This window comes from Cupressus sempervirens, chromosome 11 (genome assembly GCF_028749045.1).
Source record: "Cupressus sempervirens isolate cs-2001-9-10 chromosome 11, ASM2874904v1, whole genome shotgun sequence".
Taxonomy (NCBI): Eukaryota; Viridiplantae; Streptophyta; class Pinopsida; order Cupressales; family Cupressaceae; genus Cupressus; species Cupressus sempervirens.
Genome location: NC_143128.1, coordinates 358,764,510 through 358,781,624, shown reverse-complemented (window position 1 = coordinate 358,781,624; position 17,115 = coordinate 358,764,510). Strand labels below are relative to the sequence as shown.

The 17,115-nt window shown below is 34.4% G+C and overlaps 1 protein-coding gene across 1 annotated transcript in view; it reads right to left on the bottom strand.

The window, feature by feature from the left end:
• The window catches only part of LOC149529552 (uncharacterized), a 246,065-nt gene that overhangs the window by 60,350 nt on the left and 168,600 nt on the right, over nucleotides 1-17,115 (bottom strand). Inside the window, exons 16-18 of the mRNA XM_089808557.1 lie at nucleotides 12,073-12,135; nucleotides 11,720-11,779; nucleotides 11,408-11,569 (exon numbers count right to left, since the gene is read on the bottom strand). Coding sequence (XP_089664683.1) covers nucleotides 11,408-11,569; nucleotides 11,720-11,779; nucleotides 12,073-12,135 — 285 coding nt within the window. The remainder of the gene's footprint in view (nucleotides 1-11,407; nucleotides 11,570-11,719; nucleotides 11,780-12,072; nucleotides 12,136-17,115) is intronic.

Genomic DNA, 17,115 nt, shown 5'->3' with positions numbered 1-17,115 from the left:
TGCAGCTATTCCTGCAAATAAAAATGGTTTAAGAATAATTCGTCAGACCAACAGGGGTCACACGGTTGCTGCAGTAACCGATTGCTTTTGCTTGGCCAAAGATGCTGGTTTCAAGGTGGTTGCACATATGATGCCCGATCTGCCTAATGTCGGTGTGGAGCGAGATATGGAGAGCTTCAAAGAGTTCTTTGAGAATCTTGCTTTCAAGACTGATGGCCCGCATACTGGTAGGCTCATAGCCCGTATAAGCCTGCGTGCTGTACTCAAAATCTGAATCAGGGCCATCGGGGCAGTAGACACAAATATAATTTCTTTCTTTCTTTTACGTAGTGTGTGTGTTTTAACCAAATGACATTGATAGCTTCGGTTACAAGCAAGATCTTTGTCTTTGTTATGTGGATTCACGTTTTGGATACTGCCCTTGCATTTCAGCGTTGATTTCTATACGAGTTTTTGTTCATTTTGGCTTCTAAAGCTCAAAATATTATATTTCTCATGCGTTTTCAATCTAATCGCAAACACCCAGGGCAGTTTTTTATAAGAAAAAAAATGGGTTTGCATTGCCAAATATACCCACAGATATTGCTGGTTTCTATGTGCATGATCAGTGTTTCACAGATTCCTCGCCGTGTCCACTACGGGCATAGCCTGCAATCATTGCAGTCCATGTTACCACATCAGACTCCAGCATTTGATTGAACAGTTTGTGTGCACTCTCCATCTCCTTGAGGACCTCATTTTCGATGGAAGGCTGCACCTTCTTGTCGCACTTGAGGTCGAGCATCTGGAAGATGTGGGGCAGGTGGGTCTCCTCGGGACAGGAGAGAATCCTGAGAGTGAGATGCACCATCTGGAGGTCCTTGGTGCCAGAGATGGAGGCGAGGAAAACTGTGTGTGGAAGCTTCAGAGACGACAGGTTCTGAACCTACGCACGTAGAGCTCCTTCTTTTAATTTGAATGCATGCACTATAATTAATATTCCCTATGTTCAGTGGTTATTTCTACTCTCTGCCAAATTTATCTCTTTCTCTTTATTTGGCACTTTTTAAAGTTGCATAACTATTCTTGCATCATTATATTCCATTTACGTTTTTAATTCTTTATAGTTGATTCCTTCTGTCTTATTCCTATCAAAAAGGCGAGAAGGCCACAGAAAGGCCGTTCAAATGAGGCTCGTTACACTTGTATTAAGGAAAGGAAATCATGATAGTTTTTGAATAGCCCTGATATGCATGGGCAGCGGGGGAAGAGAAAATACGGAGCCAAACGTTAGAATGGAAGATTTGTAAGTGATACAGTTGGGCTATGTTCGAATGCCCATCTTATTTTGATATGCATTTTTTTTAGTATTTTAAAAAAAAGTTCTAACATGGTTCTAAACTCTTACTATAACAACTCAGAGTGATAATTGTGTTTCTCAATTTTTTTCAGACAAGGCATCACTCAATTATTATTTTATTTTAAATATTTAAATATTTTTTTCAATAGAACTTTTAAAGATTTTTTAAACATTTCTTGTATAGATATGATCATATTTTCTATAATTTTAATAATGTGATTTCAATTACATGTGCTTTTTATGTTTTAATATTAACCACATTGTCTTGATATTAGACATGATTCATATAGGCTTTTTAGAGGATTAGTCCATAGAATGTTCTTGGTTCCATGTTATACCTTGTGATCATTCAACTATTGGAATTTTAGATCTAACTTCTTATTAGTTATTAAAACTAATCCTCTTTATGTCTTTATTCTATGTTGGGTCTTCTTGTTATTGATATCCAAGAGTTTGTTATTCCTTATGTCTCGTATGTAGACAATCCTCTCATAGAGATTATATTCCAAAATATTAAGTATGATTCGATGATTATTGTCTTTACCCGAGCTATTTTAGGTACATTTATTCGAGTATATATGGGTGCACACATATATACCCAAATAAATATAATGATTCAAAAAATTAATTTATACCTTCACAAAATGAATTAAGTACTCATGTTTACCTTCAATGGAGTTTTATACCTGATATACATATTTTGTTTATTTTGATCATCCTTGGATCTTTGCATTTTGAAAATAAAGTTTAATTCATTTTGATTGGATTATGAGTTATCTTACACATTTGCCTTCAACCTTATTGTGATATTTTGATGTGCACATAGTTGCACTGTTATGTGTTTATAGCATCATTCTATGCCCATGTTGGCACTTTATGGTTTTATACCATTGATATACATGATTTATATGATATTTTATTTTGAGTTGCATAGGGAGCCAATTTTTTCAAGGATAACTATGTAGGTCCCCTCAGTATACTTGATACATAGTTTCCTTATCTGGCCCATGGAGTATACCTTCATCCTATATTGGTGTGCACTCATTTTATATGGAGTTTCCCTCCATTTGGTTCTATTGGTTGCACTTTGAAAGATTAATATTTATATGGAGTTTCTCTCCATTTGATTCTATATGCTCTATTTTAAAAGATTGATATTTATGGAGTTTCCCTCCATGTTGTTCCATTTTGTTCCTCAATAAAGAGGATACTATTATTGGAGTTTTCCCTCCAAATTCAAATGATTTGATCCAATTTTGAAGGCAATATGTTGTTACACCCTCATAATCCATTCGTTTGAAGTATCCTAACAAACCATGATAATACTAATTTGATCAGCATGTCTCTCTTTTACTTTATTTTCATATATTAATGTGATAATGATTTGCATACTTTATTGCTTAGATCATGAGTCATGCACGTTATGGAGGGACGCCCCCATTAACTTGCAGTGAGATGATTCATTAAGTGGACTGTCTATATCCACGTGATTGATGCAAGATTGATGCAAGTATCATTAGTTGGCCTTGTCTGTGGTCATTTGTGCATTAGTATAATATACTTTTCATGAGAGCATTGATCAAGCTTTTTACTCAATTTGTCCTTGTTGACAATTGTTTTGAGCATATAATTTATCTTGATATCAGGTTATCTCCATTACTTTGTGGTAACATGTTTTATTTTCCTCTATTTCTCTATGAAAATTTTCTTATCCTTATTCAAAAGGATTTCTAATTTGAATATAAGATGAAATTCTACTTGTGGATAGTTGTCTTGTTTTTTGTTCTCTTTGTTTTCCAGGTGATCCATCAAGGAACCGTCTCGATTTTTCACATATGAAGATGTGTCTATGCTTCCACTTGATCACATTCAAAGGACTCTTGTACTTCTCTTGGATCTGCAAATGTACCATATGGCTTGAAGACAATCAAATTACTTCATATTGAAGAGTAAGTTGCAGTTTTTTGTAAATTATGGGTTTAATACCCTTTGATATAATTTCCCCAAGTAAAGATTAAAGGGGGGTGTTAGAAGTTGTAATCTTTCCTTGGTGTATTTATAAACCAAGGTTAGACCTCCTTTCTTTATTATTATAATATATTAGGATATAAGCCAAGGTATCCTAGTATATTTCTTTTTTGTCCTTTTTCCACTACATCTTATTTTGTCCTCTAGTGGAATATGTGAGGACAAATATTTATTGTAATTTGTAATTTAGATTATTCCTCCTTAAGAGGAATCTCACACTTGGCCTCACACACTTATGAATGGTGGCATTCATAGACATGGGAGTTACATTCTAACTCCTTTCTCTCATCTCTATTTAAGAGATGACCCTCTTCTCTCATTTCACAATGAGGTTTCTTCCTCTTCTCAATTATTGTATGAGCATTGCTCTCTATCTCTCTCTCTCTCTCTCTCTCTCTCTCTCTCTCTCTCTTCTTAGGCTTTTCATGCCTCATTCATAATGTCACAAGGGGTTTTCTTTGCTTTCCCCTTTCCAAATATCTTGTCTCATGGTGTTGGAGCTTGAAGCTTTCTCTCTCCTATTTTATGGTAATATCTTTTCATGCATTTACTCACTTAGATTCTTTCCTGGTATTGCTTATTTACAGATTTCTTTTTCCATTTCTAACAGATTTCATACATCAGCCATTGAATAGATCTTGGTGGAGCATTGATGAGAGTTATGTTTCAATCATAGGGAATGGTTTCTTAGCTTCATTCGTACTCATAGCACCTATGTACTTAGGGGTTCCCCAAATTGATGATGACAATATGGTATTTGATGTGCCCATGGTGTTGTTTTGAGCTTTTGAGTAGCTTGTTTCGTACATCAACTATTTAGGTTGGGTCGTCGGGTTGTCACCATCTACTGGGTTATACATACCTCATCATATCAGCTAGTCATAACAACAAGGTTTGGGATCCAGGTGTTGACTATATGTATCTATGTCATTTTGAGGATTTTGTTGTAGTTCTACACACTTTGAGATTGGATGCAATTTGGATCAGAATTGTACGACCTACAGATGCAACGATACTTCATAGATTAACACGGTATCCAAGGATTGGTTGACGGGTGGGTTGCAGTTTGACACCTTGCTTTGCAGTGTGGTAGGATTTGTTTTTAGATTGAGCTACATAGCTACCTGTAGATTCATATGGGATCCTGGTACTGATTGCTTGAGGACAAGAAATCTCGAGGAGAGAAGCTTTGTAATGTCCCCTTTTGTGGGACATTAGGAAATTTAAAGACATTCATATAATATTAAAATTGACTATGAGAGTGTGAATTAAATTTATAAAAGGTCAATTTAATATAATGAAGTGGGCTAAAAGTGACAAGGAGGGATAAGACGAAAAGACAGGAAGGGAGTCGAAGAGTCACAGCTTTGAGAATTAAAAGGAGAAGAGATTCATTCATTGGGATATGCTTGGTTTATGATTTAGATTTCAGTTTTTCTCTTGTGAGAGTTATTCAAAAAGCTTCAACTTTCATCTAGCGTGAGGACGTAGCCCCTCGTGCCAATAGACAGTGGACGCAAACCCATTGTCCGTGGAGACGTAACATTAGGTGTCTCGCGTGTGCTTACAAGTTCTTTCCTTAGTATTCCAATCTAGCTATAAAATTGTGTTTAAGATTGGAGTTTGAATGCTAGTTATTTTATTACTGAGGTATAATGCAATAACATATTTTAAGGTACTTCATGAGAATTTACTGGTTTATATTGTTGGTTTGTAATGCATCTTCATATGTTTATGTTCTGAATATTATTTTGAGAAAGAAATTGGGAAATATCTATTGGGGATATTTAAGTATTTTTCCATGGTTTTAACTTAGGCAACATTTAAAGTAAAATTAAGTCACTTAAAGAACCAATTCATGTGTCATGGCCCCATTGTCCTTTTAAACAATCGGTAAAGAGACTTTATTAAATAACTTTATTATAAGTTATTTAATACCATTAATTATACTCTTTTCAATAATTCTTAAGTTAATTGTTTATTCCCACTGCAAAAGGGGTTTTAATTGGTCATCAAGTGCCTTGCTAAACTTAGCAACCCCCTTATTATAAATAGTAAGTTGTAAGAAACATTCCAAATGAAGGTAGTGGTAAGTTGCAACTGATGACACTCTACACTGTACCTTGATTTCCTCTTGTAGCCACTGCCACAATAGCTAACTTACTATAAATAGTAAGCCCCTCAGACTGAATGAAATGAAAAGATGATGCGCCTAGACCTGACCAGTAACCACTCTACACTCTGGAGATGTCCCAAAAGAGCAAGTAATAGTGAACCAATGTTCCCTCTATCTAAACGACTAGGCCACGAGGGTTTTAGTGATGGACTAATCCCACAGTCATTGGACTAGCTCAAAAAATGACATTACAAAGTCTCTCAATTCAGTATGTGTGTGTGTGTTTGCTTTGTGTGATGAGCAATTGGATCAAGATGAAAGTACTATAGTTGGACATTTATTTTTAATAAAAGAGATTTTTTTTTGGTGGGGCTAGGTTTTTCTCTCAACTTCGAGGATTTTCCTAGAATAAATTGTTGTCTTTATGTGTCTTTTTTGTTCTGTTATTGTCTTGTTTATTATCTTTTATCTTTATTTCTGGATAAAACATTAACATGGTATTAGGTCAAGTTAGATAACAACAAATAAGGGAGTTTCTTTTCTTCTCTAGTTTGTATATCTGTTGTATATTGTATAAGTATTTGGTAGGCAATATGTATGTGTTGAAGATTGTAGCATTGAGAAGGATACTTATCTTTGATAATTTTGTTGTGAGCTTCTCTGAAAGTTATCAGTCATCCTTACACTGGGTTTGAAAGCTATTCAGATTAAGTGATATTATCGTCTTATTCGTGTTCTCATCCAAATCTCTGTTGGGCGTGAGCTGTAGCAGTTTTCTTTTACTATTGTTTTATTCTCATAATGTGCAATCTTTTTTTCTTTTTGTTGTCTCTATGTGTTCATTTTGCATCTTGCTTGAATCACACTTGACATCCTGTATATGCTAACTTTTCACTGTGCATGAATCATCAATTATGCTGACTCATTTTTTTTAAGATGCTCGTTTTATTCTGTGGAAGTCGATGGTTCTACTATTGAACTCAATGATTCATTTCAAGTGTTCATTCTTTGCCATGTGTGCTTTATAACAGTTGTCAGATGATATTGATGGACTTCAGTTTTGTGGCATTGATTCTTTTCATGTAACTAATATCATAAGGCACGATTTCTTTTCAAGGCTGCTATTGCATTTTGGGGAATATACAATATACTTTCTTTCTGGTCTGCAAGTTTAAGAGCCATATCATTTCTTTTGTATTGTGTATGTCCGATGTGGTGATATTAGCGATTTGAGCAAGGAAGATTTACTTTTGTTGGTTCTATGACTCAGCTCAGACTCGACAAGGCCAACTCGACTCATGACTGGCCTATGACTTGGCAACAACTCGACAATGACTTGGAAAAACAAAAAACCCTTTAAATTATATACTTTTATTGCTATATATATGAAATTATATATCATATTCCATGACTTTGGTCGATTTATAAAAGCTTGGCATAGTCTACTTGGCTCGGCAACTTGGACTACTCGCATGACTTGCAGAGAGTCATGGAACTATGATTTCATGTAAAGGCCTTATCACAACAATAGTCAAACTATTCATTTTTTTCCTTGAGATTTTATTAGTGGGTGGTCTCTATTCTAGCTGTGGTATTATGGAGACAATCGCTTTTGTCTAAATTGGCAACCATTTTTTGGTTGGCGGAGTACTTTTCATTTCTTTCATTGCGACCTGTTTTATTACACTGTGTTGCCAGATTATTATGGTCAGTGACGACTCTTTAGTTCGTATTCCGTAATGGTCTTTCATATTTGTCCTTTGAATGACCATATCTATCAATTAATGATGTGTGTTCTTTGGTTTTGGTAGCATGTGTGTATCAAGAGCTGTTTTTGTGTATAGTGAGAGCTGCCTGTTTGGGTGTATATCAAGAGCTGCTAATGTTTGTGAGTAGTGAGAGCTGCATGTGTGGATGTGTATTAGGAGTTTGCTGCTTGTTTATGTATTGGGAGTTCTATGTGTATATAGGATACCAAGTTTTGATGATTCTTTATTTTTCAATCTGTGCATGATCAATATCCTATTAGGATCATTACTCTTGTATGCATATTGAGATCCTTCTCAAGGAAGATTAGACTACAAAGAGATAAGTTTCTATGACTACATCTTTGAATGTTGATCATGATTGTCTTTATATATCACTGGGAATAGTCTATGCTTTTTAGCCTCTCTATATTTCTCTTTATAATTAATCTCTCTTGATTGTAGGATGGATGAGAGATTATATACAAGAGTCATGCAGATTGTAGAAATGAACATGGAGACGTTGGTTGCAGTTAGGTGACATTGTTTGATGATACATATCTTCCCTTAAGAGGAAGAAATGATATTCAGTGGGAAACTATTAAGCTTTAGAGTGAGTTTGCATGAAAGAGGGAGAATGTTTTGCATGAAAGAGGGAGAATGTCAATTCTAAAGCTCCTTGTTTGGTTATCTTGTTGTGTTTATTAAAGCAATCTTCGCTAAGAGGGAATCTCAACCATTGTTATACATGTTGCTAATGAGTTCTTTGCGAGAGAAGTTCAAGGTGAAATCACTTGTTCCATCCTGTGCGAGTAGGTACAGTGGATCCACCCTCTGTGAGTAGGCATAGTGGAAATGCATCCTTTTATGGGAGAAGTTTGAAGTGAAAGCCCTCAATCCACCTTCTGTAAGTAGCTATGGTGGATCCACCCTCCACGAGTAGGCATGGTGGAAGTCATGCGTGTGACTCCATGACCTAAGTCTTATGCTTTTATGAAGTTGCTATGTTGAATAATGTTATGCTGAGATAACAATGTTTTGTTGAGATAATTTGTAATTATAATTTCTTTTTGACATTTTTGGTTGCAGCCATGTGTGCCTGCCATGCAAAAGATCTCTCTCTTGCTAAGAGGTAGTGTTGAAGATTATAGCTGCGATAGAGATCTTTACTTCTGATATTACTATATGCTGAAACTTAGAAAAGATTTATGATGATATTTCCAAGTGAGCATGACATGGCATCCAAGGTGTACTAGGCGTCCTACTCTAAATATCTGATATTTTATTATATGAATAGGCATGCAATATGCAAAGAGACATATGTTTGGAAATATGAAGAGACTCATATTTGGCAAATAAAGAGACTTTCACTTATGAAGTCTCTCACTTTAACACACACACACACACATTCTCTCTGTGATAAGCAATTGGATCAAGTTGAAAGCATTGTACTTAGACATTTATTAGTTTAAAAAAAGAGGTATTTTTTGTGTGTGGCTGGATTTTTCGCAAGATAAATTTATGTGTCTTTTTTGTTCATCTTTTGTTTATTGCTGTTTATCTTTATTTTTGGGCACAACATTAACAAAAATTAATTAATTTACCAATAGACATATGATGGTAATATTGGGTTGAAATTAAAATTCTAGTCTGCTAAACCTTTAGAAGGCATTGACTATTAATAGTTTAAGTCACCTAATAAAATATTGTATTTGTAAAATTCTGGAGTATTCCAGTTACAATAAACTTTCAATTTTCTGTTTGAAACCAAGATTCCAATAAACAGGAAAGAACTTGCCCATATTTTAATGTACCAATCATAATCCAAAATATTGTTATTGGCAATGTATTGCCGAGGGCAAAAAAAATAATTATTGGGAAATTATTGGAGATAAATCAGCAACTTACTGGGAATACATTGGGAACTTAAGACATTGCTTAAATAATTAGAAATGCATTTTTTGCAAGATTCAATAAGGAAATGCATCTAATGAGTCAGTAAATGAGTAAATAAACCAAACAAGCTGAGTCTGGATATGTATAATACAAAATCTTATTCTCATGTGGAATGTTGATGGCTGGTAGCCTTAGTCTGACAGTCTGAACTCTGAAGCAAACTAAAAATAGCAAATCATCTTTGTAAAACAATAAGTAAATACAAGTACAACATCAAAGTAGTCTACATAGTCCTCTTCCCCTTCCCAAAAGCTCTACTAAAATAGTCTTTGCAAAATTATAGGATGTTAAGGCACAAATTCTTCTTTCTGCCATGCAAAGTAGGTTTTGAACTATGGGTTAGATATGAAATGTAAATAAAATGATTAGTCACTGTTGTTTTCACTGGTAGGAATTCACAGAACAAAATATCACATGGATGTTAATTTTTTCTCTTTTAATTTTAGATGGAACTTGAGATATGCTGCATGCACAAAATTTGAAATATTACATGTGCTATATCATATCTTTAATCATATTTTCTCCCTTTGATGTACTGTTTTTTCAATATTTGCATTTCTTCTCCTTGATAGTTGTCTTCTGCCGCAATAGCTTACCAAGCCTTCTTGTCTCCTATATGGTTATTGTCAATCTGGTTTTCAAATTTGAGTGGTGGGGCATAAATGCCAGTACATTGTATTGTTAATATCTTCCCAACTATCACCAATGTAGTCAAGCTCTTTCTTGCATGTACAGTGCATTTCTATCTTTGAATTTTGAGGCGGTGCAAAATTTGATCTACTAATGCAACATTACATGCAATTTCCCTTGTGATGACCACCTCTTAATGGTTATGGATTCTTAGGATGGCTTCTATCTAAAAAATGAGATTACTTGATAGTGAGTGTACCTTTGTCTAAAAATGAGCAGACTCAATTGCTTTTTTTAGGATGGAGTATAATGATTTGCATTTCTTAAAAAAATTTACGTGACTGTAGAACAGCATACCTATCATGGCATATGAGATGACAAAACCACAGGCAAATAAATGACTGCCTTAAAAAACATCTTTGAGGATATTTTTAAGAGAGAAATTTTTGGCCATACTTGATACGATGATGCAGTGTTAAGATGCAAGATACCCTTCTCTATTTGGTAGAAGTCATGTCATGTTTTAAATTTTCAAGGGCTTGGATTCATCATTGATTGTAGAACAATATCTAATGCATGCTTTTTGTTAACTAGGTAACACTGCCAACTCATTTTGTGACTGTCTTTGTGAATGAGGAGGAAACTTTATATGCCATTACTGATGTAGCATATTCAGCTATTCAATTGTCTGGTATTGAAAATTATATTGACAGTTGTCGGTCTCACTTTTTGAATGCATGTCTGTTCTAATGCAATACATCTGGATGTCTATATGGTGACAATTGGCATTACCTTCATTATGTTCCTGGTGGACTAATTGCTGTATCTCAGCTGTCAATAGTGGCAAACACGTTAGAACTTAGGACTCTCAAGAGAAGCAACATGATTCACCCCGAATAGTTTTTAATCACAACACTAGTTTTTAATATCACTGCAGTGAATATTTTAGCAACTAACGGCCAACTTATTGGTGATAATTTGTGTTTTTTCAGCGATAAAAACACAAAATTTCAATAACTCCAGGTGTTTTATCGCCATGTATAACTTATCGCGAAAAGTTATCTTCTTGGTGATATTTCTGCAATAATTTGACCCATGGTCAACCACTACCTGGGCACTTTTAGTATTTACTGTTTTCTGATGTTCCATGTAGGAAATTGTTGTTGATTATTATGCTTTGGAATTCATAGTATATGCAGTATTTTTACTAAAACAATGCCATCCACCTTGAGAGTTCATTTCAAATTATGTTATGATATCACCATTACCCACCTTTAGTTTGTCTCCTGAAATTTCCTATGTCATAAATTATAGTTTTTTTTTGTTTTCTCCAATTTTAAGTGTGAAATCAACCAATTAGTTAGCTGCATGTTGCAGTTGTCCAACCCCTGATGAAAACGTGCTTGTTGAGAAAAGAAAAGTCAGAGTGTATATTGATGAAGATTTTCCATTTCTTATTTGCTTTGCCAAAATGAAAACAGTGAAACCCAAAAGGATTTAATTTCTCCAAATACAGCATAACAGAAGGTTGTATCAAGAAGAAACTGCAAATCCAAAGAACAGTAATTATGTATTGTAGCTTAGAAAATCTACCTGAAGGCAAGCCTCTTTTACTTTCTTCTGTGCAAATTTTAATTGCTCTTCTGATAAAGTAATTCCTGTGTATTTGCATCCAGTTCGTTTGACAACTTCTATGGCTAAACTACCCCAGCCACAACCAATTTCTAGCAACTCATGGCTAGCATCTATTCGAGCCTGGTTAAAGATTTGAAGACCATGAATAAATTAATAGAACTTAATACAAATAGCCGCTAAAGGCATCTATCTATTTTATTTTGTTTGTCATTATAGAATGTGTGTAAGGAAATTATTTGAATCTAAACATGTACAACCAAGTTGGCTCACTTTTTCTATCAATGAGTGTATTTTTCGCATCTGTGCATCCTTAAGCGATTCATGTGGCCCCTGAAATTCATTTCCAAATATCTGTATAAGATATTGTAGTCACTGAAGTTCATTTCCAAATACAAGTAAAAGATAGCATGCTTGTATTTTATATTTTATAGTGGACAATAATCCAAAATATTTATGGAACCCTTAGTAGGGATCATTCTGAAGATATTTAACTTTTTTTGTTGATTGTTAGATATGTATTCAAAGATCAACTATTTATTATGATATCTGAATTCAAGCAATTAATATCAAAGCATAATGTACGATACCTTGCACCTGAGATGTTGGGAAGGTGAAGGACAAACCTTGAAGATTGCAGAAGAATATGTCATCGTCTCATCTAGAAACAATGAGAACAAATCATTGCTCTGCATTGAGACCAGAAAAAGCATTTCAATGTCTTTCTTATGCATCATGAACTCCCTTTATTGACATTACAAAGAACATTAAAGAAATATACCTGTTTATTAGACATGGATTTCTTTCAAAGGTAACATGAAAAACATTACTGTTTAGTATTTAACAGTAGATAACAAGATCTGTGTTTTGACTGCATTCTACAGGTACATGATCAAGCATCAAGCATTCACCAATGGAAAACCAATTTATTATCTTTTGTTAAGTCAATTTAGATAATGTTTAAGTGTATATACGAGGAAAGTTAGGATTGCATATTTTTCAGAAAAAAACATTTTCTTATAAAGAATAACTGTAGAAAAATGAAGAGCAGATTTGAAGCATGGGACCAGGGGTAGAAATGCAGATCTACTTTTGAGTGAGGTCAAATACTAACTAGCTTCTTACATATACTAAATTAGAGTCTCACACAAGAAATATTTAGCCAAATTTCAAATTGATTGCCATGTAAATGTAATGCAAAACTCAATTACTTGCAGTTCCTATGACTTTTGCAATTCCTCATTTGTTGACTCTTATGGATCCTTTGCATTAACTTTACAGGGTCTCCATTGCCCCCAAAATTATATTATTGCAATTTTACAATTTAAATGAGCATTACCTGGGTTCTTATAAGGCTTCCACTTTCTTTTTGCTACCTTTTGAACTGTTCCTTGTCACCTTACAACCATCCTGGGTGGCCCAAGCAAGGTGCCCTAGTGAACTGTTTTCTATTTTTCCTTTATTAGACCTCTCACTTTTATTGTTTTTTTTATGTTAGTCTTTGCCCTTTTCAACCCAAGTTTTGAATTGACTATCATTCCATACACAAGGTCACAAAAATGCAACACAGAATTTTGAAGAAAGAAATACACGAAAATAGAAGTGCCTGCTTGTCAAGATGGACTGCACTTGTAGATCTGGCTGTAAGAATACTCGTGCAATGAAATTTCTTCATATTCTATTAACAATTCTTTTTGATATTTACTTGGTTAAAAACCATGATTAACCCATGTCTACTTATAGCTCAACTATTCATTCATCCTAGGAAAATGAAACATTATTTATATAATTATTAATAGTAGGGGTTACTACTACATGCTTAAAACATAAAGGTGACAAAAACAACAATGCCTGGGTACAGAACATGCCTTCCCCCACAAAGAGCTTTATCCCCAAAGCTTGCTTATTCATCCTCTTTGCACTCATTGCCAAGTTTCCCTTGAGCAATATAAGGACATTTAACATTTTGTATTTCTTCCAATGTGTCAACTGCTGCAGACATCTTCCCTTTATGAGCTACCCAGTCTAGATGCGACAGAGATTATAAAGCATATAATTTTTTGAATTGAGTCATCTTTATTGCAGAGTGGTAGGTGGTGGTGTACTAACATTCTGCAAGTCTATTCTACCCATTTCTCTTGTTTGTCCCTTGCAAATATGAGTAGGTACTAGGTAGGTCTTCCAGCATTTGCTTGCCACCTCAGCTTACCCAACTATTTTGGAGAGGGTAGAATGGATTTGAGTTTAATGCCTCCCCAACAAGCTTGAAGCATTCTTGCAAAAATGGCTCTTGAAGTTTCTTCTCCAATCACAAATGATACTTCGTGGGATTCTGTGCAACTTAATTATATTCTCAAGATATACTTTTGTAATTTTTTCCCAATTAGACATTGACTTAGTCACACGAATGAAATTTGCATACTTTGTCAAAGTATCTACCTCAACAAATATCTTATCTTTACCTTCTAATTGTTGCAGACGTGAAATGAAATCCTTTGGAACAATTTCCAGTTTTGTCTAGGAAGTTGGAACAACCTTTGGATGAAGCAATCCAGGAGGTGGTGTGGTCTCCACTTTATGTGCTGATAGGTTTTTTTTTTTTCTTGTTTTTTTCACAAAATTGAAAATTCTAATGCTAATGTACTGCCAAAAGGAACTAGCAGTTATATTCCTATAGGTGTTTTGTATTTGCCTTTATAATAGGTGATGTGTGCCTATGTTTGATTTCCTGACCCAGATTGAAAGTTTATGTGATTTCAAAAGAATATAATGTAACTCTTGACTAACCACCTTTTACCCTTTGCAACGTCTTGTAAGCTGAGTTGTGCCATTGCAATAGATATAGAGTTGCAAAGATTCCACTAGAAAAGTAGGCTGGATAATAAAGATGGCACTGAAGATAGGTGCCTCATCTCAATTTGACAGAGCATCTAAAAACACTGCCGTTACGCTTCTCGTACAGTCAAAGTTGTTTTCAATCCAATTCTGTTGCTCCCATGCAAGTGTTCCTTGTGAAAAAAATATGTTTTTGTCCAAAATGGTTAGTCTAGATGAAAATTATTCCTGAAGATACATTGATATCATTTAACGATTCCATCTGAGATGGTCAACAATTTCATACAGTATGTGGACATGCACTTCTCTTTGTCATTCTACGTCAAACAACTATTTTCAAAAGCATTTGGCAAGTTAACCTGCAAAAGTACTGAAGCCAAGCAAAATTCAAGGAGGTGACGTTGAATGATAAAGAGCTCACTAAAAGATTAGATGATTAAAAAGAAGTAGAGACAAGGGTTTGTTTGAGTTCTTAAAATGATTTCTGTGGCCTTGCAGACTAAACAATAGAATTCTTTTTGTCAAGTTCAGTCAAGGGTCATGTTCTTGCGTAGAGGTTTCTTACAAACCTTCTATTAAACCTTGCCAATCATAACCAGTCTTGATCTTACTTAAAGTGTCTTTGGTCTAGGTTAATAAGACATGACTGTAGATAAATATTGTTGCTATGATACTTCAGGGTTGCTTTTGCAAACTTGCACATCATCTCCTTAGCTAGAACAGGAAGCACAGTCAGATGTTCAACTGCTCTATTGCTGGCTTACTGCAAGTTCACAAAATAACTTACGGATATCCTATTCAACATGGGTCTAAGTATAGTCAAATCATTACAAAGGCCAAAAGACACAAAGGCTGATGCTGGAAGCAGTTTTTTCAATGAGTAAATAATGTTTTGTTTAATAAATGACAATGTAAGGAATTGTTGTTCTTGGGTAGTTGTTAGCTGCAGGCGGTCGGCACTCTTATCCAACTGCCGAGTGCTATTTATTTCTGACTTGTATTGAGAACTGGGTGACTCTATTGTTGTACATATTGCATGTTGATAATAAAGTTATATCTTTCTACCATATGATGAGTTATTCCTGAATTACTGTATTGAATACATTCATTGTTATATTTGTGTTTACTCTGTAAGTTACAATATTCACTGTAGGGAGTAAACAAGGATGAAGGGAAATATTCTCTTCTATCTTAGAAAGAAAAAAAGGAATGCATGAAAAGGATTATATATCAAGTGCAAAGAATGAGAACCCGGGCATGTTTAAGGTCAAGAAAAACTCAAGAGATGTCGAGAAGACCTGAATTTTGTGTTTTAAATGCAAGGAAGAATGCATAGATGTGGAAAGGATTGTCAAGAGCGGCTGCACAATATGAAAGCTAATTCTACCTAAGTATTATGGAAAGAGTAGGCGTAAAATCCTAACAAAAGAAGACAAAATGAAGAGGGGCATGGAACCCTAGCCACCATCTGACATGTAATGTCCCCATTTTTGTCAGCATCAGTGTTTTAGACACTAGCCTATTATTGTGATCCTTGTAGGCTAATTATTGTGGATAGAGGGTCTTCTAAGGCAATAACTTGGCTTGGGAGGGTTTTGCCTTCTCCAAAATTTAGTAAGTTATAGGTTGGTCTTTGTTTGGCTTAGATTAGACTGTTTGGTTAGTTTTGTGTACTTACTATTTGTGGTAAGTTGGATGTTGATTGAGATGGATCCTTTCTATTTTTGGAAAGTGCCTTTGGTTACATGGAGAAATAATAGGTGTGACCCTTATTTCAAATGACATATTTAAATGATGAGTATTTTGGGAGTTCTCATATTTTTTGTGGCCAAGTTATTATTAATTCATTAAATCTTTTATTATAAAGTTGTAATTTAACTTTAGAATTTCACTTGAGTGTTGAGTTATCATTAGAAAGGGCCATTTATTTAATTAATTATAAGACATGTTAAATATTAAATACATGTCCCCCTGAGTTTCCAGGATAGGGACGACGAGACAAGTTTCTGGGATGGCAAAAACAATTGTCGATTTTGGGGACGGGGGGTGAACAGTTAACAAGGACAGCTATATAATTATAGGGTATATAGGGAAAATATAAAATATATAAGAAAATTTGCATATATACATTATGTTCATATAAAGACATGGATAAACCATGTCATTTAAACATCATAGAACCTTAACTTACAACATTTCAATAATCAAACTCAATGCTTAATATGCTATAATACATTCATAATTTGGAATTATTGTCAATGTGCATGCCATATTAAAATAATAATATAAAAAATTTAAATATACCCAAGAACATAATTTAGAATTCATTTTCAATAGTAACAAGAACAATAACCGACCTACCAAATTGAAACACACTACTATCATTTAATTCTGAAACTACACTTCCAATTCATTGTAAGTGGACTATCATTCATACAGAAAAGTCCTCTATATTGTCATGATCATGATATTAGGTTTGTTATAGTAAGACGGTATCTTGATGCAACTTCCAATATTCACCATATCTTCCACAAAGGACCCAGATCAACCTAAGACCAACCAAATACTGATGTATTGCTAGAAAATGACATAAGGATGCATGTTCTAGGTCTGTAATGCACTTTTTAGACTTTCCCAACACCTTGCAAATAGTTTGCTATATAATTATGAGTGTGTAGCGTGACTGCAATAGCAATATTAATTCCATGATTCGTAACGTAATGTTGTCAAATACTAATTAGAGGGCCCGAAATAGCAGATACTAACTACCAAAAAATAATAAGCATGTTAGGGTGAACTTGGAAGGGCCCATTTTAAAATTTAAAAAGAAATGT